The sequence below is a fragment of the Micropterus salmoides genome, unplaced genomic scaffold (assembly GCF_014851395.1).
Source record: "Micropterus salmoides isolate LMB-PRFRI ecotype aquatic unplaced genomic scaffold, ASM1485139v1 Ms_hic_scaffold_14, whole genome shotgun sequence".
Classification (NCBI taxonomy): Eukaryota; Metazoa; Chordata; class Actinopteri; order Centrarchiformes; family Centrarchidae; genus Micropterus; species Micropterus salmoides.
The window spans coordinates 33,470,125-33,496,158 of NW_024040485.1; the positions used below are offsets into that span (position 1 = coordinate 33,470,125).

At 45.2% G+C, this 26,034-nt stretch overlaps 2 protein-coding genes across 2 annotated transcripts; one reads left to right on the forward strand and one right to left on the reverse strand.

Moving 5' to 3' along the window:
• Positions 1–3,057: 3,057 nt before the first annotated feature.
• Positions 3,058–13,178, forward strand: bfsp2 (beaded filament structural protein 2, phakinin). The gene is made up of 7 exons (XM_038719128.1): positions 3,058–3,978; positions 8,797–8,879; positions 9,028–9,184; positions 9,561–9,722; positions 9,806–9,934; positions 10,021–10,262; positions 11,747–13,178. The coding sequence occupies exons 1-7, from the start codon at positions 3,535–3,537 to the stop codon at positions 11,838–11,840; spliced, it is 1,311 nt and encodes a 436-aa protein (XP_038575056.1). The 5' UTR covers positions 3,058–3,534; the 3' UTR covers positions 11,841–13,178.
• Positions 13,179–14,128: 950 nt separating this feature from the next.
• On the reverse strand, positions 14,129–25,504 carry klhl18 (kelch-like family member 18). Its single transcript, XM_038719129.1, has 10 exons — positions 25,315–25,504; positions 21,542–21,672; positions 21,324–21,464; positions 20,989–21,187; positions 19,901–20,061; positions 17,787–17,923; positions 16,946–17,168; positions 16,750–16,854; positions 16,329–16,440; positions 14,129–16,201 (listed from the first exon to the last, which is right to left on the reverse strand). The coding sequence occupies exons 1-10, from the start codon at positions 25,441–25,443 to the stop codon at positions 15,815–15,817; spliced, it is 1,725 nt and encodes a 574-aa protein (XP_038575057.1). The 5' UTR covers positions 25,444–25,504; the 3' UTR covers positions 14,129–15,814.
• Positions 25,505–26,034: the final 530 nt, after the last annotated feature.

Consider the following 26,034-nt stretch of genomic DNA (forward strand, 5'->3'; position numbering starts at 1 on the left):
AGTTGGTTAGATTTAGGCATGAAAACCACTTGGTCAAGTTTGGGCATGAAAACCACTTGGTTAGATTTAGGCAACAAAACTAGTTGGTTAGATTTAGGCATGAAAACCACTTGGCCGGGTTTAGGCAACAAAACCACTTGGTCAGGTTCAGGCAACAAAACCACTTGGTCGGGTTTAGGCAACAAAACTACTTGGTTAGATTTATGCAACAAACCTACTTGGTTAGATTTATGCAACATAACCACTTGGTCAGGTTTAGGTAACAAAACTACATGGTCACGTTTAGGCAACAAAACCACTTGGTTATATTTAGGCAACAAAACCACTTGGTCAGGTTTAGGCATGAAAACCACTTGGTCAGGTTTAGGCACCAAAACTACTTGGTTAGATTTAGACACCAAAACTACTTGGTCAGGTTTAGGCATGAAAACCACTTGGTCAGGGCAACAAAACCACTTGGTCAGGTTTAGTCATGAAAACCACTTGGTCAGGTTTAGGCAACAAAACCACTTGGTTAGGTTTAGGCACCAAAATTACTTGGTTAGATTTAGACACCAAAACTACTTGGTCAGGTTTAGGCATGAAAACCACTTGGTCAGGTTTAGGCAACAAAACCACTTGGTCAGGTTTAGGCAACAAAACCTCTTGGTCAGGTTTAGGCACCAAAACTACTTGGTCAGGTTTAGGCAACAAAACCACTTGGTCAGGTTTAGGCACCAAAATTACTTGGTTAGATTTAGACACCAAGACTACTTGGTCAGGTTTAGGCATGAAAACCACTTGGTCAGGTTTAGGCAACAAAACTACTTGGTCAGGTTTAGGCAACAAAACCACTTGGTCAGGTTTAGGCACCAAAATTACTTGGTTAGATTTAGACACCAAGACTACTTGGTCAGGTTTAGGCATGAAAACCACTTGGTCAGGTTTAGGCAACAAAACTACTTGGTTAGATTTATGCAACATAACCACTTGGTCAGGTTTAGGCATGAAAACCAATTGATTAGATTTAGGCATGAAAACCACTTGGTCGGGTTTAGGCATGAAAACCACTTTGTCAGGTTTAGGCAACAAAACTACTTGGTTAGATTTATGCAACATAACCACTTGGTTAGATTTAGGCAACAACAGTAGTTGGTCAGATTTAGGCATGAAAACCACTTGGTCAGGTTTAGGCAACAAAACTACTTGGTCAGGTTTAGGCAACAAAACTACATAGTCGGGTTTAGGCAACAAAACTACTTGGTTAGAATTAGGCAACAAAACTACTTGGTCAGGTTTAGGCATGAAAACTACTTGATCAGATTTAGGCAACAAAACTAGTTGGTTAGATTTAGGCATGAAAACCACTTGGTCAGGTTTAGGCAACAAAACTACTTGGTCAGGTTTAGGCAACAAAACTACATAGTCGGGTTTAGGCAACAAAACTACTTGGTTAGAATTAGGCAACAAAACTACTTGGTCAGGTTTAGGCATGAAAACTACTTGGTCAGATTTAGGCAACAAAACTAGTTGGTTAGATTTAGGCATGAAAACCACTTGGTCAGGTTTAGGCAACAAAACCACTTGGTCAGGTTTAGGCAACAAAACCTCTTGGTCAGGTTTAGGCACCAAAACCACTTGGTCAGGTTTAGGCAACAAAACTACTTGGTTAGATTTATGCAACATAACCACTTGGTCAGGTTTAGGCATGAAAACCACTTGGTCAGGTTTAGGCAACAAAACTACTTGGTTAGATTTAGGCAACATAACCACTTGGTCAGGTTTAGGCATGAAAACCAATTGATTAGATTTAGGCATGAAAACCACTTGGTCGGGTTTAGGCATGAAAACCACTTTGTCAGGTTTAGGCAACAAAACTAGTTGGTTAGAGTTAGGCATGAAAACCACGTGGTCAGGTTTAGGCAACAAAACTACTTGGTCAGGTTTAGGCAACAAAACTACATAGTCGGGTTTAGGCAACAAAACTACTTGGTTAGAATTAGGCAACAAAACCACTTGGTTAGATTTAGGCAACAAAACTACTTGGTTAGATTTTTGCAACATAACCACTTGGTTAGATTTAGGCAACAACAGTAGTTGGTCAGATTTAGGCATGAAAACCACTTGGTCAGGTTTAGGCAACAAAACTACTTGGTCAGGTTTAGGCAACAAAACTACATAGTCGGGTTTAGGCAACAAAACTACTTGGTTAGAATTAGGCAACAAAACTACTTGGTCAGGTTTAGGCATGAAACCCACTTGGTCAGATTTAGGCAACAAAACTAGTTGGTTAGATTTAGGCATGAAAACCACTTGGTCAAGTTTGGGCATGAAAACCACTTGGTTAGATTTAGGCAACAAAACTAGTTGGTTAGGTTTAGGCACCAAAACCACTTGGTCAGGTTTAGGCATGAAAACCACTTGGCCGGGTTTAGGCAACAAAACTACTTGGTCAGGTTTAGGCAACAAAACTACTTGGTCAGGTTTAGGCATGAAAACCACTTGGCCGGGTTTAGGCATGAAAACCACTTGGCCGGGTTTAGGCAACAAAACTACTTGGTCAGGTTTAGGCAACAAAACTACTTGGTTAGGTTTAGGCATGAAAACTACTTGGTCAGGCTTAGGCATGAAAACCACTTGGTTATATTTAGGCAACAAAACAACTTGGTTGGCCCACTGTCCACCCCAACCATCTCCTTACTCTTATTTTTCCTTGAAATATCTTAAACGTACCTTTAGCATCCAAAAACAACGCTACAGGCTTTCATAGTGTATTACAAACTGACATCAACGGGTTATGACCATGCATCCGTACCTGAAGACTTGGGAACGAGAGTGGTTTGGGGTGACAGGACAGTGTCTCTTTTTATTGTGCAGTCTTCAATGTTTGTCCATCGTACAGTGTTTTTATTGTGTAACTGTAACTTCCCTACTGCTATGTCACTGGAACTGCACCCAAGATTTTCACCAACTGCTGCACTTGTGTGTGTGGTTGTGTGATTTTTTTTATTCTTTATCTCGACTCTCTGACCTGAAACTTAAATGCTGTTCAGTAATGACGTCATTGTGGAGGCGAATGCTAGTAGTCTTTAGTTGCTGAGACGTTTCTTTAACGGTGCGACCTGATTCAGTGAATCACCGGTGAGTCGTTCCTGAGAACTGAGGAAAACTTTCTCATGAGGATCTGCTGCAGCTCAGAGTCCAGGTCAGACTCAGGGTCAGGTCCTCACAAGTATAGAAAGACAAACGTGTGTGTGTTTCAGAAATGCATCTGTTGGTAGTGTGTGTGTGTCAGATGACCTGTGTGTGTATAATGTGTGTGTGTGTATAGTGTGTATTGTGTGTGAAGTGTGTGTGACTTCTCTGTGTTTCAGGACTCTTCCTGCACCCCCCTCCCTGCTGATGCAGCTGTAATCAGACTCTGTGTTTCCATGAGAACAAAGGCTTCGTCCTCGCTGCAACACAAACACCTCCATGTTTCCAGAACCCCGTGCTCCCATAAATCCCGGCGGCTCGCCGCTCTGAGCGGTTTGACACTCTGAGCTGCTGAGCGCCATGCCTCTTCCCCGACGTCGCTCATCTTTCCTGGGACAGCCGTCCTCAGATCGCCCAGCCACCGCTTCCTGCGGGCGCATCAGCTCGGCCGGCACCAGTGCCCCCCGTGGCGTCTTTGTGGGCTCCGCCCCCCCAATGGGTGGGACCTCCTGCCTGGGGACAAGGGTGTCCCGGCGGGCTCTGGGTATCAGCAGTGTGTTTCTGCAGGGGATGAGGAGCAGCGCGGCGCCGGTGCTGCCCCGGGCCGGGGAGCGGACGGCAGGTCACGGTGCGGCGGCGGCCGGACTGAACAGCTGCCTGATGGAGTACAGAGACAAAGTAAGAGCGCTGGAACAGCTGAACCAACAGCTGGAGGAACAGATCCGACTCTGTCTGGACCGCAAAGCATCCAGTGCTGGAGCCTGGGGGCCCCTCAGGAGAGACTGGGAGGACGTCTACAGACAGGTGAGAACAGGTGGAGAGAGAAGGAGAACATCTACAGACAGGTGAGGACAGGTGGGGGGAGAGGGAAGACATCTCACAGCCTCCCCCTGCAGTACAATATGTCTCAGGTGTCCCCCGTGTCCACAGCCTCCCCCTGCAGAACAACATGTCTCAGGTGTCCCCCGTGTCCACAGCCTCTCCCTGCAGAACAACATGTCTCAGGTGTCCCCCGTGTCCACAGCAACTCTTGCACGTCCCATATCTAAAACCTGCATGCCTCTGTGTTGACGCAGTGAAACCAGTTTCCTGTCTGTGAGCTGGATCCTTCTGTACTCTGACAGTCTGTGTGGTCTCTGGGGCTCACTTTCTAAAGAGGAACTGTGAAAACACGCACCTGTTTTAACGGCTTTCACTGTGACACATTGGGGGAAATCCCCAGACGCATGTGGTGACACACATTTGTGTAACCATGGTTGCCAAATGATGTTACATCAACACAGTTCTGTGTGATCTACTCTCACTGTTTGTCTGCTTTGTTTCCCACAAACAAACTACCAGAACCACCATGTGGTCTCGTCTCCCCAACAGGTCCCACTATTTTTAAGATGTGGTTGTTTTTCTTCCCCAGAATCAGCTGAAGTGCACAGAACCTGAGCTAAAGAATAAATCATTTGAACTACGTTACTATTTTCCTCCAGGTCCTTAAGTTTCTCTAGAACACTAAATATTAAGCACTTAATCAATGATCAATAACCAATTTACAGTACTGGTGGAACATGTAATCCGATGCTTCACTTAGGTAAAAGTACATCAGTGTTAAAGTAAAGTGTACCATCAAAAATAAATCTGTATGCAGCTTGTTAGATTCTTGATCCTTAAAGATCCGAATAATGCAATATTTAATCTTCTGCATACAAAGTAATCAATCAAGTTGTTATCGGGTGCAGAAAGACTAAAACTTGTTTGGAATTTCAGTGTTTCCCCTGTTAGTTTTGTTAGTACAAAACTAATGATGACCTCGCGTCAGTCCCAGCAGAGGTTCAGCCTGGTCTGATCAGCAACATAACTGAAAACTGTGGTGGCCTTTAATCTGTAACTATACTAACCCATAACTATACTAACCTGTAACTCTACTAATCTATAACTCTACTAATCTATAACTATACTAATCTGTAACTCTACTAATCTGTAACTATACTAACCCATAACTATACTAACCTGTAACTCTACTAATCTATAACTCTACTAATCTATAACTATACTAATCTGTAACTCTACTAATCTGTAACTATACTAACCCATAACTATACTAACCTGTAACTCTACTAATCTATAACTCTACTAATCTATAACTATACTAATCTGTAACTCTACTAATCTGTAACTATACTAACCCATAACTATACTAACCTGTAACTCTACTAATCTATAACTCTACTAATCTATAACTATACTAATCTATAACTATACTAATCTGTAATTCTACTAATCTGTAACTATAATAACCCATAACTATACTAACCTGTAACCCTACTAATCTATAACTCTACTAATCTATAACTCTACTAATCTATAACTATACTAATCAGTAACTCTACTTATTTGTAACTATACTAACCCATAACTATACTAATCTGTACCTATACTAACCTGTAACTATACTAATCTGTAACTATACTAACCTTTAACTCTACTAACCCATAACTATACTAATCTGTACCTATACTAACCTGTAACTATACTAACCCATAACTATACTAATCTTTAACTCTACTAATCTATAACTCTACTAATCTATAACTCTACTAATCTGTAACTCTACTATTCTATAACTATACTAATCTGTAACTATACTAACCTGTAACTACACTGATACGTAACCGTACTAATCTGTACCTATACTAACCTGTAACTATACTAATCTATAACTATACTAATCTGTAACTCTACTAATCTGTAACTATACTAACCCATAACTATACTAACCTGTAACTCTACTAATCTGTAACTCTACTAATCTGTAACTATACTAACCTGTAACTCTACTAATCTGTAACTATACTAATCTATAACTATACTAATCTGTAACTATACTAACCCATAACTATACTAATCTGTACCTATACTAACCTGTAACTATACTAACCTGTAACTACACTGATACGTAACCGTACTAATCTGTACCTATACTAATCCATAACTATACTAATCTGTAACTCTACTAATCTGTAACTCTACTAACCTATAACAATACTAATCTGTAACTCTACTAACCCATAACTATACTAACCCATAACTATACTAATCTGTAACTATACTAATCTGTAACTATACTAACCTGTAACTACACTGATACGTAACCGTACTAATCTGTACCTATACTAACCCATAACTATACTAATCTGTAACTATACTAATCTGTAACTATACTAATCTGTAACTATACTAATCTGTAACTACACTGATACGTAACCGTACTAATCTGTACCTATACTAATCTATAACTCTACTAATCTATAACTCTACTAATCTGTAACTCTACTAATCTGTAACTCTACTAATCTATAACTATACTAATTTGTAACTCTACTAACCCATAACTATACTAACCCATAACTATACTAATCTGTAACTATACTAATCTGTAACTATACTAACCTGTAACTACACTGATACGTAACCGTACTAATCTGTACCTATACTAATCCATAACTATACTAATCTATAACTCTACTAATCTGTAACTCTACTAATCTGTAACTATAATAACCCATAACTATACTAACCTGTAACTCTACTAATCTATAACTATACTAATCCATAACTATACTAACCTGTAACTATACTAATCTGTAACTATACTAACCTTTAACTCTACTTATTTGTAACTATACTAACCCATAACTATACTAATCTGTAACTATACTAACCTTTAACTCTACTTATTTGTAACTATACTAACCCATAACTATACTAATCTGTAACTATACTAACCTTTAACTCTACTTATTTGTAACTATACTAACCCATAACTATACTAATCTGTAACTATACTAACCCATAACTATACTAATCTGTAACTATACTAACCTTTAACTCTACTTATTTGTAACTATACTAACCCATAACTATACTAATCTGTAACTATACTAACCTTTAACTCTACTTATTTGTAACTATACTAACCCATAACTATACTAATCTGTAACTCTACTAACCTTTAACTCTACTTATTTGTAACTATACTAACCTGTAACTATACTAATCTGTACCTATACTAACCTTTAACTCTACTTATTTGTAACTATACTAAACCATAACTATACTAAACTTTACCTATACTAACCTGTAACTATACTAATCTGTAACTATACTAACCTTTAACTCTACTTATTTGTAACTATACTAACCTTAACTCTACTTATTTGTAACTATACTAATCCATAACTATACTAATCTGTAACTATACTAACCTGTAACTATACTAATCTGTAACTATACTAACCTGTAACTATACTGATCTGTAACTATACTAACCCATAACTATACTAATCTGTAACTTTACTAACCCATAACTATACTAACCTGTAACTATACTAACCTGTAACTATACTGATCTGTAACTATACTAACCCATAACTATACTAATCTGTACCTATACTAACCCGTAACTATACTAATCTGTACCTATACTAACCCGTAACTATACTAATCTGTAACTATACTAACCTTTAACTCTACTTATTTGTAACTATACTAACCCATAACTATACTAATCTGTAACTATACTAACCCATAACTATACTAATCTGTAACTATACTAACCTTTAACTCTACTTATTGGTAACTATACTAACCTGTAACTATATTAATCTGTACCTATACTAACCTTTAACTCTACTTATTTGTAACTATACTAACCCATAACTATACTAATCTGTACCTATACTAACCTGTAACTATACTAATCTGTAACTATACTAACCTTTAACTCTACTTATTTGTAACTATACTAATCTGTAACTATACTAACCTTTAACTCTAATTATTTGTAACTATACTAACCCATAACTATACTAATCTGTAACTATACTAACCCATAACTATACTAATCTGTAACTATACTAACCTTTAACTCTACTTATTGGTAACTATACTAACCTGTAACTATACTAATCTGTAACTATACTAACCTTTAACTCTACTTATTTGTAACTATACTAACCCATAACTATACTAATCTGTACCTATACTAACCTGTAACTATACTAACCTTTAACTCTACTTATTTGTAACTATACTAACCCATAACTATACTAATCTGTACCTATACTAACCTTTAACTCTACTTATTTGTAACTATACTAACCCATAACTATACTAATCTGTACCTATACTAACCTGTAACTATACTAACCTTTAACTCTACTTATTTGTAACTATACTAACCCATAACTATACTAATCTGTACCTATACTAACCTGTACCTATACTAACCTTTAACTCTACTTATTTGTAACTATACTAACCCATAACTATACTAACCTGTAACTATACTAACCTGTAACACTATTAATCCACAACTATACTAATCTGTATCCATACTAATATGTAACTATATTAATCCATAACTATACTAACCTATGCCTATACTGATCGATAATTAGACTAACTTATAAATATACTAATCTATAACTGTACTAGCAGCAACAGCTGGAAAACAATAACTCTGTGTGTGTGTGTGTGTGTGTGTGTGTGTGTGTGTGTGTGTGTGTGAGTGTGCCGCCCCCTGCTGGCTGCAGCTGCTCTCAGGGCTCTGATTTCCTGTCTTTTCTGCAGGTCAGTGAAGCCATCCTGGATAACGCTCGGTTGATGCTGCAGACAGAGAACGTTCAGGCCAACGCTGAGGACTTCAAGGACAGGTCAGAGGCCACACACATACTGAAATCAATCAATCAAAGTCAGATCACAGTTTGCAGTGCATTTGTCAGATAATCATTAACGCTGTGATGCCACAGCATGATTTCAGGTGATCAGACACAGTGACACTTTGATATGTTCATTCTGCAGGTACGAGAACGAGCAGCCATTTAGGAAGGCAGTGGAGGAGGAGATAAGCTCTCTGTACAAAGTGATCGACGACGCCAACCTGACAAAAGCCGAGCTCGAGGACCAGATGGAGAACATGAGAGCTGAGCTGCGCAACCTGGAGCACAACCATGAGCAGGTCCAACCAAACTCTGTTCAAAAAACACACCATTTAACCTCAAATAACAAGACACATACCCCCTGGGGGAGTTCAGTAGCTATATCCTGCTGATTCTTCCAACGCTCCCCTAGATTTAATTTTAAATAAAACCTTAACTTGAAATTCTGTTTAATGATAAATGGTTAAATCATAATTTGGGAACAACATTATTATAAATTGTTGTTTTTATAAAATATTATGGATGGATTTTTAAGGATTTTGAATTAATAAATGATTGGTTATAATTATGAATTAATTCTTTCAGGATTTTTAACTTTATATTTAGCTTTTATATCTCACGGGCAGTAAACTGATCAGGTCATGTGACTCGTCTACTTCCTGTCTGTCCTCACAGGATGTGCGAGGCCTCTACAATCAGATGGCAGGACGTGAGGTGGACGAACCAGACGCTCCCATAGAAACCAGTCTGGACCAGATCCTGGCCTACATCAGGAGCCACTGGGAGAAGATGACGGAGAGAAACCGAGCCGAGACCGACAGCTACCTGGAGTGTAAGGTGAGGATGAGTCACCTGCACAGGCGACCTCACATGTTGGACTGTTCTTTAAGGTGTTTCTGATGGCGTGTGTCTCGCTGCAGGAGTCGCAGTGTGTGAGCAGCAGACTGAGTCCTGAGGAGCAGCAGGTGGAGGCGCTGAAGGCAGAGTGTAACGACACCGGCTGCAAGATCCAGAGTCTGCAGGCCGAGACAGAGTCTATCAGAGCGCTGGTGAGACTCACACAGTGATCAATAACCCAATTGATTCATAGCTTAGCCCAGAAACACATCATCTCGTGTCTGTTGTCGTCCTGCAGAAACGAGGTCTGGAGAACTCCCTGGGTGATGCCCGACACTGGCACGACATGGAGCTGCAGAACCTGGGCTCGGTGGTGGCCAAGCTGGAGGCGGAGCTGGCCGATGTGCGCAGCGAGATCGAACAGCAGCGCCGCGACTACGACACGCTGCTGAGCAACAAGCAGCGTCTGGAGCAGGAAATCGGCATGTACCACGGCATCCTGGATGGAGAGGAGAGCCGCTTCCAGCCCGCTGAGATGCCGTGAGTCACTGCACCACAACTAGGCCAGACTATGGGGCTAGAACGTGACCACAGTGACCCCCTGACATCATCAGGACCACAGCGACCCCCTGACATCATCAGGACCACAGTGACTTCCTGACATGACCACAGTGACCCCCTGACATCATCAGGACCGCAGTGACCCCCTGACATCATCAGGACCACAGTGACCCCCTGACATCATCAGGACCACAGTGACCCCCTGACATGACCACAGTGACCCCCTGACATCATCAGGACCACAGCGACCCCCTGACATGACCACAGTGACCCCCTGACATCATCAGGACCACAGCAACCCCCTGACATGACCACAGTGACCCCCTGACATCATCAGGACCACAGTGACCCCCTGACATGACCACAGTGACCCCCTGACATCATCAGGACCACAGCGACCCCCTGACATCATCAGGACCATAGCGACCCCCTGACATCATCAGGACCACAGCGACCCCCTGACATCATCAGGACCACAGTGACCTCCTGACATCATCAGGACCACAGTGACCCCCTGACATCATCAGGACCACAGTGACCTCCTGACATCATCAGGACCACAGTGACCCCCTGACATCATCAGGACCACAGTGACCCCCTGACATGACCGCAGTGACCTCCTGACATCATCAGGACCGCAGTGACCCCCTGACATCATCAGGACCACAGTGACCTCCTGACATCATCAGGACCACAGTGACCCCCTGACATCATCAGGACCGCAGTGACCCCCTGACATCATCAGGACCACAGTGACCCCCTGACATGACCGCAGTGACCTCCTGACATCATCAGGACCGCAGTGACCTCCTGACATCATCAGGACCGCAGTGACCCCCTGACATGACCACAGTGACCCCCTGACATCATCAGGACCACAGTGACCCCCTGACATCATCAGGACCGCAGTGACCCCCTGACATGACCACAGTGACCCCCTGACATCATCAGGACCACAGTGACCCCCTGACATGACCACAGTGACCCCCTGACATCATCAGGACCGCAGTGACCCCCTGACATGACCACAGTGACCTCCTGACATCATCAGGACCGCAGTGACCCCCTGACATCATCAGGACCGCAGTGACCCCCTGACATGACCACAGTGACCCCCTGACATCATCAGGACCACAGTGACCCCCTGACATCATCAGGACCGCAGTGACCCCCTGACATCATCAGGACCACAGTGACCCCCTGACATGACCACAGTGACCCCCTGACATCATCAGGACCGCAGTGACCCCCTGACATGACCGCAGTGACCCCCTGACATGACCACAGTGACCCCCTGACATCATCTGGACCACACTTGCTGTTTGAGTTCCCGGTGAACTCTCAAACAGCAAGTTAGGAACATTAGGAGATAAAGGCAGATATGGTCGGTCAGCTGATCTCTGAATGTTCTCTTTCATGTCACATGAAAATATCATAACACACTTTCATAATTACCTGTCTAGGTGTTCAGGTCTGCATTCAGAGCCTGAGGGAGCTGCCAGTGCTTCTGTTCCTCCAGACTCCAGGACCGACACTCCAGGACCTCCAGGACAGTGACCCCAGTGGAGGATCTGAGGAGCAGACTCAAGTCCAGCAGAGACTTTGTGGATGTTTGTGTTTATTCAGACAAACGTGGACTCTGTGAGGTTGAACTGGTCTCTGCTGGAGGATTTTCTAGCTGGTGACGTGTGCAGGTGTGAATGATGCTGAGAACCTGCAGCAGGAAGTCCAGAGTGAACAGTGATCAACAGGAGGCAGCGAATCAGAGTGAAGATCTGAGGTCATGTGATCTGAAAGGGTTTCTGCTCTATCAGTGAGTCCTCAGGTAAACCTGATCCCAGAACACCTAGACCCGGCCTGAACTGGTGCTCAGGTCCAGACTGTAGAGGGTTCTGGGGTTCTGGATTACTTCGTTTGGACTTGAGTTGAGTGCTTCTGTAAGAATTAAAACGCTTCGGGTCTCAGTTTAGTTTCCTGAATCTCTAAAGTCCAAGGTGGTGAGTGTCAAGTTAGTGTTACCGTCACAACAGACACGACCGTGAGAGCGACACGTCATGATGTGCGTCATCATCCCGGGTCCAAGCGTCTCCTCTCCACAACAACACGCCTGAACCCTGGACCCGTCTTCTGTCTGCGTGACACGTGTGAAAGAACACTGAACACATTTCCCACAATGCAACTGGATTTATCAATAATATACAGTATTATTCTGCGTTCACGTCACACATGATGTGGCGTAGAGATACAAGGTGCTTGTGTTGCCTTCACGTCAGCAGCCTCACACTGTGAGTTGACGCCATGACGGGAGGCGGCCATGTTTGATTGGTCAGATCCTTCAGAGCGTTTACGACTCTTAGGACAGAAAACATGGTAACATACAATATGACATCTTGGTGCCTTCGTGCCTTTTCAGCGGTCCACTTCAGGGGATGGAGTTACCTGCAACACCACCTGGGAGTTATTATGTGGTCACATGACCACTTGATGACTGAGGTGACAGGGGTCCCTGAATGCACCGTTAAACTAGTGTTCAATACTTTTGACCTCTTCATGAAATAAATAAAAACAACGCACCTAACAAACAGCATGAGGACACGCTGACTCGGGTGTTTCAGAGGATGTCAGGGGGACGGCGTTAAACTGGCTGTGAGGTACGTTTCCTCTCGTGTGGTGGGTGTGTCACAGGTGATACCCAATCAGCAGCAACGTGTATGTAAACACCGCAGAGCGCCTGTGTAGCACGTTTAAAGAAGCGCTCTGTCGGGGCTGAACGGGTGTGTTACCCGTTTCACTCTGAAGTGATGACATCACAGCAGGTGATCGATGAAACACTTTTTCTGATATTTTGCAGGTGAACTTTGAGGATGATGATTGTTTCTGTTTGAGATAATAAAGGAGTTTACAGGTGAAACGGCTCCGTGTCTCTGTCACTGCTGCAGAACACCCTGTTTTTTACACACAGTTTGGTTCAAGACAGTACATTTACTCAGGTACTGTATTTAAGTACAAACTTGGGGTACTTGAACTTTACTTTTTTCATGCCGACTTCTCTACATTTATGTGACAGCTTCAGTTACTTTTTTACACATGAAGAGTTTATAAAATCTGATGTTTAGTTATAAATTAAACTCCAATAGTTTGTACAGCTGACAGGATCATTAGACTGATGGTTTAAAACATTTTTCATGTAAAAACATCTGATGGTTTTTTGGTTCCTTTTAAATATTTTTATTGATCAGTGAATAATGTTGAGCTTTGGGTTCTGGGTCACTGTGTTTCTCACTACTTTCAGAATCAGTGGAGAAAACAATTTTCAACAAGCTTATTGATCGAGAATTATGAGTTATAGTTCAAATGAGCTTCAGCTCAACGACAGCAGCATTAATGATGAGGAAGAATAATAATCTAATATATAATAGTACAACAGTCACATGAAGTACTTTAACGTTTAATACTTTCAGCACATTTTCCTAAATATACTCACATACTTTTACTTTAGTAACAACTTCAATACAGGACTTGTAACACAGTATTTTTACATTGTGGTATTAGTACTTTTACTATAGTAAAGGCTCTGATTACTGAATTAATACTGAAACCTGTTTATAACAACATGATTAATTCTGTTGGTCATGTCTGACAAACACAACCACACTAATAGTAGTTTTTACTTCAGTATTTTTAAAAGCAGGTACTTTTGACTCAAGTAGAAATTTAAATTGCAGACTTTTAGTGGAGTGTTATTTAGAAAGGGTATCTGTACTTTTACCCAAGTACAGGACCTGTGTACCACACACATCAGGCAGGAAGTATGAATCACGATGATGAAGAATAAAGAGCAGACGTCCGGTCAGGAAACAGCACCTCTTTAATGATCCACAAACCTCAAAGTCAGTCATAAATTAATCAATACAAATAAAGTCCTGGCTGGTGGAGCTCGGTGAGGTGCGTCAATAAACTATTAACAGCTGCGCTCAGATTTACTCTGGACCCTGGTCTTCATCCGCCAGACGGACCTCCATATCCCAAAATCAGGTCACGTGACAACAACTGAACTGTCTCCATGACAACTGAGGAAGATCAATCTGCTGAGGAAGACCACAGCTGAAAGCTCTGGAAGTCTCCATAACGCTAACAATGACGCACCCGGTTTCCACAACAGTCATTATTCATTATGGTTCAATACGTTTTAATAGATTCACAGGAGGTTGTTTATTGATAAACATCATGATTATGATCAGAATTATTGAGGTGAATCTCTCCAGCAGCTGATTGGCTGTCTGACGCCTCATCAATCATTATTAGGCCATTAGGAAACGATCACAAGTGTATTAAACGCTGTGGGAACATCTCCTGTTCAGGTTCTCACAGCAGGAACCCCTCAGCTGTCCTCTAGCGCCCCCCGCAGGATAGACATGGGTACTACTGTTCAGATATAAGGCCCAACAGGTTAGGGGGGCATTCAGCAGGACTCAGACAGAAGACAAAGGGGGGCGCTGGAGAGCTGAAGAAGGAGCAGATACTACAGGAGGTGGATTTCTGTCAAAACTCGTTCTCACAGTCAGAACCGGACACAAGTTCAATGACTTCAGGACCTCTGAGGGTCCAAAACAAACTCAGAAACCAGAGAGAGACGTTGCAGAACCTCCTGAGAAGCTCCATGTTTTAATTTTCTTCAGTATCACAGTGAGAGCTGTCTGTACATCCATGCTAACTGCTAACGGGATCTGCCGCTAACGGGATCTGCCGCTAACGGGATCTGCCGCTAACGGGAGCTGCCGCTAACGGGATCTGCCGCTAACGGGAGCTGCCGCTAACGGGATCTGCCGCTAACGGGATCTGCCGCTAACGGGAGCTGCCGCTAACGGGATCTGCCGCTAACGGGATCTGCCGCTAACGGGAGCTGCTGCTAACAGCTAATTCAGCTGCTGTTAATGGGACAGTCTGACTGTGAACTCTTCCAGGCTTTACTACGACCTCTGAGGAGCTTTAATTTTTCTGTCCTCTTACTGGCTCCTAAACAGCCCATGTGTTGGTGTTAGCATGTTAGCATCTATCAGATTAGCAACAACATTTTTACTTTTTACCATTTTTACACACAAGTCAGAGCTGCTTCGGGTTTTTAATTTGCCGCGGTCTTATAAATACGTCAGCAGCTCTGCTTCCTGTCCGTCCATCACCCAGCCGATCAATACCACAGCTGTGACCTCGGCCGCAGGAAACGCATCAGAGCGGCCGTCCTGGTTCAAGTCAGCAGCTTTGTTTGTTTCGGAGAGGAAGTCACTTCCTGTTGGTCGTTTCAATCAAGTATAAAATCAATCACATTAATCAGTCCACACGCTCGCTAATAGCACAACGCTAGCAGCTAGCTCTACAGTTTTTACCCATAATCCCGCAGACCTGGCGTCAGTGTGCAGGTCTGAGCCCAGCCGTCGAACAGCGATAAAGCTCAGTGAACGCCAGCGGAGGGCGCCGGCTCCCCGCCTGCAGCCGTCAGTAACACGTCAGTCCTTAGCCTCTGATCAGATGGTTTAGGCGGGCTGCAGCGGGACGCAGCCGACGCCGACCCCCCCCTCGTGGCAGACCATGGGGGCCATGAAGGTCCAGCGGTTGGTGTCGGGGTTGTACTTCTCCACAGAGCTGAGGTTGGACTGTCCGTCGTAGCCGCCCACAGCGTACAGACGCCCCGACGTGGAGACCAGCGACACTCGGCTGCGCCGCGTGTTCATGGCCACCAGGAGGCTCCACTGACCCGACACTGAGCTGAACACCTCCGCCCCGCTCAGGAAGCCCGAGCCGTCGTAACCCCCCGCCACGTACATGTGACTGCCGAGCGCCGCCGCCCCGTGACGGCACCGCTTGTTCATCATGGCTGCCGCCGGGTGCCATCGGTTAGTGTGGTGGTTGTAGTACTCCACCTGCAGGACGGGAGGGGAAGAACAACACAAAACACTTCAAGAACTTCATTCAGGACTACACATATGTAAGTACGCTGTGTTAACAGGCAGGACAGTTATCTGACTCAGCTGGGGCTGATCAGCTGACCGTGTTGAAGATCTGTAAACCGTCATGGCCGCCAGAGACAAAGATGCGTCCGTCAAACACGGTCACCCCGGCAGCACTGCGGCTCGCACTCATCTCCGTCACCACCGTCCACCTGCAGCAGATTATCATCAGTATCAGAATTATTGGAACGCAGACCTGCAGCTGAGCAAAATATGAAGACAGTCGCAGGTAAACGTGTGTGAAATCTGGAATCAGCCGGTCGTTGGTCATAAAATCTGATCTGATCTTCATCTAAGTCTCAAACACAGTCTGCTGAAACTAAAACCACACGAACAAAACGTTTACAGAGCAGGGTGGAAAAAGGGAGGGAACCCCCAGGCTAATGACTTCTGACAGTCAGGAGTCAGCCAACCTGGTATACAGTACTGCATGAAGTTAACTGCTGTCGGGTGAGACTCACCTGTCGGTCTCTGGAGAGTAACACTCCACTGAGTTCAGAGATGATTTTCCGTCGTAGCCGCCGCACACATAGATGTGCCCGTCAATCACAACCGTTCCCATGGCGCTGAGGACAACAACATGTTTTAGGATCAGTGTGCTGAGTGATATTGGTCAGTGTATTGATCAGTACTGCTCAGGACTGATCAGGTATTGACCTGCGCTGGCTGTTCATGCTCGACACGTGTGTCCAGCTGTCCGTCTCCGGGTTGTAAACCTCCACCGTGCTGAGCCTCGACTGGCCGTCGTATCCACCAATGGCGTACAGCAGACCGTTAACGACGGCCACGCCCACTCTGCTGCGAGCCGTCCTCATCGGCTGACAGCGCTCCCAGAAGTTCCCAATTGGATCGAACACTTCGACCACGTTTAAGGAGTCACCTGAAAAAAACCCACCCAAGACAATCAGCTGATCTGTGACAACCCTGACGTCCCCAACTAATCAGCAGCCTGCTCAGCAGCTGCAGTTCCTCCACCTTCCACCAGGCGCTGCTGTGACCAGACTGTGTTGAACTGAATGACAAACCTTCACAGCTGTGATCACCACTGAGGGACCGACTTCCTGTAGACGTTCTGCTGCAGCACTGCGGCCCCTGTTGTTTCTGCTCTATATCATTTAACTGACCCCCAGGAGCCCACACCATGCACACATATTAAACATTAAAGCATTTCAACAAGAGTAAACTGTCTAACATGTACTTGCTTGGCGCTGCACTCCTGGTCCAGGCTGATCAATAATCACAACAGGTGAACAACAATGATCACATTAACCAGCTTTCCTTAGAGGAAACGGCCATCACAAGCTACCAGCAGCATGTCTGTACAGCTAACCCTGTCATTAGTGTTCAGGTGAGCGGCTCCTGTATCACAGCGTGGCAGAACAATAACCTGATTTAGACACGCCTTGATTGATGGGACTCTCAGCCAATCACAGTCAGCTCTTACCTGTCAGCTCTACAGACACACAGGTGTGTTCGGACAGACAGGTGGGCAGGGTACCTGAGCTGTTGAGTCCTCCCACAGCGTAGATGAGTCCTGTGATGGACGTGCAGCACCTCTGTCTGGTCTTGAAGGCCGGCAGGTGAGGACGACGCTCTGGCATCAGGTGGAAGTCTTTGGCTTCATCCACCAGATCTCTGACAGGAAGCGATAGAGTCAGAGTCAAATAAAGAGACAGAGATAGAGTAAGAGACAGAGATGGAGTCAGAGACAGAGATAGAGTCAGACAGAGTCAGAGATAGAGACAGAGATAGAGACAGAGACAGACAGAGTCTGAGACAGAGTCAGAGATAGAGTCAGACAGAGTCAAATACAGAGACAGAGATAGAGTAAGAGACACAGACAGAGTCAAATTCAGAGATAGAGACAGAGATAGAGACAGAGATAGAGATAGAGTTAGAGTCAGAGATAGAGTAAGAGTCAGAGACAGAGATAGAGACAGAGATAGAGTCAGAGAGAGAGTAAGAGACAGAGAGAGTCAAATACAGAGATAGGGACAGAGATAGGGTCAGAGAGAGAGATAGAGTCAGAGACAGAGATAGAGTCAAATACAGAGACAGAGACAGATGAGTCAGAGATAAAGTCAGAGATAGAGTCAGAGTCAGAGTCAAATAAAGAGAGAGTCAAATACAAAGACAGAGACAGATGAGTCAGAGATAAGAGTCAGAGACAGAGACAGGGTCAAATACAGAGATAGAGACAGAGATAAAGTCAGAGACAGACAGAGTCTGAGACAGAGTCAAATACAGAGACAGAGACAGAGATAGAGTAAGAGACAGAGACAGAGATAGAGACAGAGATAGAGACAGAGACAGACAGAGTCTGAGACAGAGTCAAATACAGAGACAGAGACAGAGATAGAGTAAGAGACAGAGACAGAGATAGAGACAGAGATAGAGTCAGAGAGAGAGTAAGAGACAGAGATAGAGACAGAGATAGAGATAGAGTTAGAGTCAGAGATAGAGTAAGAGTCAGAGACAGAGATAGAGACAGAGATAGAGTCAGAGAGAGAGTAAGAGACAGAGAGAGTCAAATACAGAGATAGGGACAGAGATAGGGACAGAGATAGGGTCAGAGAGAGAGATAGAGTCAGAGACAGAGATAGAGTCAAATACAGAGATAGAGACAGAGATAAAGTCAGAGATAGAGTCAGAGTCAGAGTCAAATAAAGAGAGAGTCAAATACAAAGACAGAGACAGATGAGTCAGAGATAAGAGTCAGAGACAGAGACAGGGTCAAATACAGAGATAGAGACAGAGATAGAGTAAGAGTCAAATACAGAGATAGAGTCAGAGATAGAGACAGAGTCAGAGAGAGTCAGAGACAGAGTCAAATACAGAGACAGAGATAGAGTCAGAGATAGAGACAGAGACAGAGTCAGAGACAGAGTAAGAGACAGAGAGAGTCAAAAACAGAGAGAGAGTCAAATACAGAGACAGAGATGAGTCAGAGACAGAGTCAGAGATAAGAGTCAGAGACAGAGATAAAGACAGAGATAGAGTAAGAGTCAAATACAGAGATAGAGTCAGAGATAGAGTAAGAGTCAGGGAGAGTCAGAGACAGAGTCAAATACAGAGACAGAGATAGAGTCAGAGAGAGACAGAGAGAGTCAGAGACAGAGTCAGAGACAGAGTCAGAGTCAAATACAGAGATAGAGTCAGAGATAGAGTAAGAGAGAGTAAGAGTCAGAGATAGAGACAGACAGTGTCAGAGACAGAGATATAGTGATAGATAGACCCAGAGTCAGAGACAGAGTCAGATATAGAGTAAGAGTCAGACACAGAGTCAGAGATAGAGACAGACACAGAATCATAGACAGACACAGTGTCAGACAGAGTCAGAGATAGAGTCAGAGACAGACACAGCGTCAGACACAGAATCATAGACAGACACAGAATCATAGACCGACACAGTGTCAGACACAGAGTCAGAGATAGAGATAGAGACAGAGACAGGGTCAGATACAGAGTCAGAGATAGAGATAGAGTCATAGACAGACCCAGAGTCAGAGACAGAGTCAGATATAGAGTAAGAGTCAGAGAAAGAGTCAGAGAGAGAGTATAATGTCTCAGCCCTATTGTACAAAGAGACAAATGTGGGCTTTTTTGTCTCACCTGCATCTATGGCAGCAGCGTACGAGGTCGTCCTGCTGGACTCTGTCTGAGAGGAACTGAGGTCGACACAGAGGAAGTCTGATCTTTGACAGCAGCTCCGGCAGCAGAGACTCCCTCCGGTCCCGGTCATGATGAACCCAGGCCAGCACCGCCTCATACACCTTCACAAGTAAAACAAATTCAACACACCTGCACAGGTACAACACATTCGACACACCTCACACACCTGCACAGGTACAACACATTTGACACACTTCACACACCTGCACAGGTACAACACATTTGACTAACCTCACACAGGTACAACACATTCGACGTATCTCACACACATGCACAGGTACAACACATTCGACTAACCTCACACAGGTACAACACATTCGACTAACCTCACACAGGTACAACACATTCGACTAACCTCACACAGGTACAACACATTCGACGTATCTCACACACATGCACAGGTACAACACATTTGACGTATCTCACGCACATGCACAGGTACAACACATTCGACTAACCTCACACAGGTACAACACATTCGACTAACCTCACACAGGTACAACACATTCGACGTATCTCACGCACATGCACAGGTACAACACATTCGACAAACCTCACACAGGTACAACACATTCGACTAACCTCACACAGGTACAACACATTCGACGTATCTCACACACATGCACAGGTACAACACATTCGACTAACCTCACACAGGTACAACACATTCGACTAACCTCACACAGGTACAACACATTCGACGTATCTCACACACATGCACAGGTACAACACATTCGACGTATCTCACGCACATGCACAGGTACAACACATTCGACTAACCTCACACAGGTACAACACATTCGACGTATCTCACACACATGCACAGGTACAACACATTCGACTAACCTCACACAGGTACAACACATTCGACTAACCTCACACAGGTACAACACATTCGACTAACCTCACACAGGTACAACACATTCGACGTATCTCACACACATGCACAGGTACAACATATTCAACACACCTCACACACCTGCACAGGTACAACACATTCGACTAACCTCACATGTGTGGCGTCTCACCTGTTCCTCTGCCTTGATGTTGAGTTCGTCACAGCCCACCAGCTCCAGCACCTCCTCCGTCCTCAGACCCAGGAACTCCTCGGACACAGAGACCTCCACAAAGTGCTGGTGGAGGAAGCTGCTGGCTGAGTCGTACAGAGTCGTACACATCATGGTCTCTGCAAACTGTCGCACCCCCAGACAGTTCTTCGGATGTAACCTGGACACCGAAGACCAGAGGACACAGAGACTTAGAGACAGACTCAGACACAGAGACAGACTTGGACTCAGAGAAAGACTAAGAGACAGACTCAAAGACAGACTCAGATTTAGAGACAGAGACAGACTCTCCTGACCTCTCCTGCAGGAAGGAGCAGCAGGCATCTTTAACGTTCTGCAGCTGCAGGAAGCTCGAGCCAATCAGAAGAGCCTGAACGTTCTGCTGGTCGATGGCAACATGGCCGCTGTAGGCAAAGTTGATCAGGGCCTCCAGAGCGCTGTGGGGAGACAGGGACTGGGTCAGACTGTTCACACCGGGAGTAAAGTACCGGTACCTGTACTGGTCTCTGGTTACCTGGGGTCCATGCCGTGCATCAGGATCTCGTCCTGTTTACACTCCACCATGTCGTTGGTGAACATGGCGTGAAAGTACGGGATGGAGGCCGCCAGAACGATCCGGTGAGCGCTGAACTTGTGATCCCCAACCTGCAGAGGACAAGAAGATATCAGTATACAGGGTCCTCACCAGCTGCAGTGATTTCACCACCTGTACAGTGTCCTCACCACCTGCAGTGTCCTCACCACATGTACAGTGTTCTCACCACATGTACAGTGTCCTCACCACCTGTACAGTGATTTCACCACCTGTACAGTGTCCTCACCACCTGTACAGTGTCCTCACCACCTGTACAGTGTCCTCACCACATGTACAGTGTCCTCACCACCTGTACAGTGTTCTCACCACCTGTACAGTGTCCTCACCACCTGTACAGTGTCCTCACCACATGTACAGTGTTCTCACCACCTGTACAGTGTTCTCACCACCTGTACAGTGTTCTCACCACCACAGTGTTCTCACCACCTGTACAGTGTCCTCACCACCTGTACAGTGTCCTCACCACATGTACAGTGTCCTCACCACCTGTACAGTGTTCTCACCACCTGTACAGTGTCCTCACCACCTGTACAGTGTCCTCACCACATGTACAGTGTTCTCACCACCTGTACAGTGTCCTCACCAGCTGCAGTGATTTCACCAACTGTACAGTGTCCTCACCAACTGTACAGTGTCCTCACCACCTGTACAGTGTTCTCACCACCACAGTGTTCTCACCACCTGTACAGTGTCCTCACCACCTGTACAGTGTCCTCACCACATGTACAGTGTCCTCACCACCTGTACAGTGTTCTCACCACCTGTACAGTGTCCTCACCACCTGTACAGTGTCCTCACCACATGTACAGTGTTCTCACCACCTGTACAGTGTCCTCACCAGCTGCAGTGATTTCACCAACTGTACAGTGTCCTCACCACCTGTACAGTGTCCTCACCACCTGTACAGTGTTCTCACCACCACAGTGTTCTCACCACCACAGTGTTCTCACCACCTGTACAGTGTCCTCACCACCTGTACAGTGTTCTCACCACATGTACAGTGTTCTCACCAGTACAGTGTCCTCACCTGTACAGTGTCCTCACCACCTGTACAGTGTCCTCACCACCTGTACAGTGTCCTCACCAGCTGCAGTGATTTCACCAACTGTACAGTGTTCTCACCACCAGTACAGTGTTCTCACCACCTGTACAGTGTCCTCACCACCTGTACAGTGTCCTCACCACCTGTACAGTGTCCTCACCACCAGTACAGTGTCCTCACCACCAGTACAGTGTTCTCACCACCTGTACAGTGTTTTCACCACATGTACAGTGTCCTCACCACCAGTACAGTGTCCTCACCACCTGTACAGTGTCCTCACCACCTGTACAGTGTCCTCACCACCTGTACAGTGTCCTCACCACCTGTACAGTGTCCTCACCAGCTGCAGTGATTTCACCAACTGTACAGTGTTCTCACCACCAGTACAGTGTTCTCACCACCTGTACAGTGTTCTCACCACCTGTACAGTGTCCTCACCACCTGTACAGTGTCCTCACCACCTGTACAGTGTCCTCACCACCTGTACAGTGTCCTCACCACCTGTACAGTGATTTCACCACCTGTACAGTGTCCTCACCACCTGTACAGTGTCCTCACCACATGTACAGTGTCCTCACCACCTGTACAGTGTTCTCACCACCTGTACAGTGTCCTCACCACCTGTACAGTGTCCTCACCACATGTACAGTGTTCTCACCACCTGTACAGTGTCCTCACCAACTGTACAGTGTCCTCACCAGCTGCAGTGATTTCACCAACTGTACAGTGTCCTCACCAACTGTACAGTGTCCTCACCACCTGTACAGTGTTCTCACCACCACAGTGTTCTCACCACCTGTACAGTGTCCTCACCACCTGTACAGTGTTCTCACCACATGTACAGTGTTCTCACCAGTACAGTGTTCTCACCACCTGTACAGTGTCCTCACATGTACAGTGTCCTCACCACCTGTACAGTGTCCTCACCACCTGTACAGTGTTCTCACCACCTGTACAGTGTCCTCACCACCTGTACAGTGTCCTCACCAGCTGCAGTGATTTCACCAACTGTACAGTGTTCTCACCACCAGTACAGTGTTCTCACCACCTGTACAGTGTTCTCACCACCTGTACAGTGTTCTCACCAGTACAGTGTCCTCACCACCTGTACAGTGTCCTCACCACCTGTACAGTGTCCTCACCACCAGTACAGTGTCCTCACCACCAGTACAGTGTTCTCACCACCTGTACAGTGTTTTCACCACATGTACAGTGTCCTCACCACCAGTACAGTGTTCTCACCAGTACAGTGTTCTCACCAGTACAGTGTTCTCACCACCTGTACAGTGTCCTCACCACCTGTACAGTGTCCTCACCACCTGTACAGTGTTCTCACCACCTGTACAGTGTCCTCACCACCTGTACAGTGATTTCACCACCTGTACAGTGTCCTCACCACCTGTACAGTGTCCTCACCACATGTACAGTGTCCTCACCACCTGTACAGTGTTCTCACCACCTGTACAGTGTCCTCACCACATGTACAGTGTTCTCACCACCTGTACAGTGTCCTCACCAACTGTACAGTGTCCTCACCAGCTGCAGTGATTTCACCAACTGTACAGTGTCCTCACCAACTGTACAGTGTCCTCACCACCTGTACAGTGTTCTCACCACCACAGTGTTCTCACCACCTGTACAGTGTCCTCACCACCTGTACAGTGTTCTCACCACATGTACAGTGTTCTCACCAGTACAGTGTTCTCACCACCTGTACAGTGTCCTCACATGTACAGTGTCCTCACCACCTGTACAGTGTCCTCACCACCTGTACAGTGTTCTCACCACCTGTACAGTGTCCTCACCACCTGTACAGTGTCCTCACCAGCTGCAGTGATTTCACCAACTGTACAGTGTTCTCACCACCAGTACAGTGTTCTCACCACCTGTACAGTGTTCTCACCACCTGTACAGTGTTCTCACCAGTACAGTGTCCTCACCACCTGTACAGTGTCCTCACCACCTGTACAGTGTCCTCACCACCAGTACAGTGTTCTCACCACCTGTACAGTGTTTTCACCACATGTACAGTGTCCTCACCACCAGTACAGTGTTCTCACCAGTACAGTGTTCTCACCAGTACAGTGTTCTCACCACCTGTACAGTGTCCTCACCACCAGTACAGTGTTCTCACCACCAGTACAGTGTTCTCACCACCAGTACAGTGTTCTCACCACCAGTACAGTGTTCTCACCACCAGTACAGTGTTCTCACCACCAGTACAGTGTTCTCACCTGTACAGTGTTCTCACCACCACGTGTTCTTGTGGGGATGTGAGGATGTAGTGACAGGTTTTATAAATACACGGCAGCGTTTATCCACTAGACTTCCACACAGGTAACTCTGACATGTTAACACACACACACACACACACACAGTGACACCTCTCTGATCACCATGACGACCTGACAGCCAACCAGCGTCCAGCGCGACAGCAGGTCTCAGGTGTTTCCGGTGTGCGGCAGGTCAAAGGTTAGCCGCGTGTGCTTTAATGAACTTGTTGATGCTGACGGCGTGTGACGTCAGCAACCTGTCTGAACCGGCCGTTAGCCTGTTAGCCCTGTTGTTATCCCGGCTAACCTCAGCTAGCTTCCTGCTGCCGTTAGCCGCCTAGCACGCGAGCTCCAGCCGCGAGCCCCGTCACGGTTACCTTGAGCGTGACATCACAGAGCTTCCCCTGACGTCGGATCTCCTCCATGACGACATAGCCTCGTGCCGGCAGGTCGTGCACCGTGAAGTGAACTAAATCCTCGAGCTCTTCACAGAGAACGTCTCCCATCGTCAGCAGGAGCGGCGGAGCGGCGCGGACTGACCCTCCGAGCCGCCGTACAGGGACAGGCTAACGTCAAACTCACCGGCGCAAGCAAGCGCACATCCGGCTACAGCCTTCACAATAAAAGCCACGGTACAACACTTCCGCTGAGACTGTCAATATTTAAACTACACATTTTATTGTATTTTTGTGTGTTGTTGTGTATTATTATTGTTAGTGTGTATGTTGTTGTGCACTTTTTAAAGAATATATTGTAAATGTGTATAATTAAGGCGGGAGAAGCCAGAGCTCAAGCATTTCTCTTGATTAACATGACAACAATAAAACATTCATAATGTTTGACCCTGAAACTACAATAACTCACTTTTTATCTGTAATTGTACAAAAATGCAGAAGCCCACCTGTGCGTTTCTCAGTCACCTGAACTCTGCAGCTCTTACATTTTGTTTGTTAAATATATATATATATATATATACACATACACATATATATATATATACATATATATATACATATATACACACATATATATATATATATACATATATATATATATACATACATACATATACATATATATATACATATATATATATA

Excerpts from the sequence above, each read along its gene's own strand:
- bfsp2 (XM_038719128.1), top strand. The coding sequence starts at position 3,535 with ATGCCTCTTCCCCGACGTCGCTCATCTTTCCTGGGACAGCCGTCCTCA. Across the intron at positions 9,185-9,560 it reads TGGAGCACAACCATGAGCAG|GATGTGCGAGGCCTCTACAA; the intron begins GTCCAACCAAAC and ends CTGTCCTCACAG. Across the intron at positions 9,723-9,805 it reads ACAGCTACCTGGAGTGTAAG|GAGTCGCAGTGTGTGAGCAG; the intron begins GTGAGGATGAGT and ends GTCTCGCTGCAG.
- klhl18 (XM_038719129.1), bottom strand. The coding sequence starts at position 25,443 with ATGGGAGACGTTCTCTGTGAAGAGCTCGAGGATTTAGTTCACTTCACG. Across the intron at positions 16,855-16,945 it reads AGCATGAACAGCCAGCGCAG|CGCCATGGGAACGGTTGTGA; the intron begins GTCAATACCTGA and ends TGTTGTCCTCAG. Across the intron at positions 16,202-16,328 it reads GTTTACAGATCTTCAACACG|GTGGAGTACTACAACCACCA; the intron begins GTCAGCTGATCA and ends CCCGTCCTGCAG.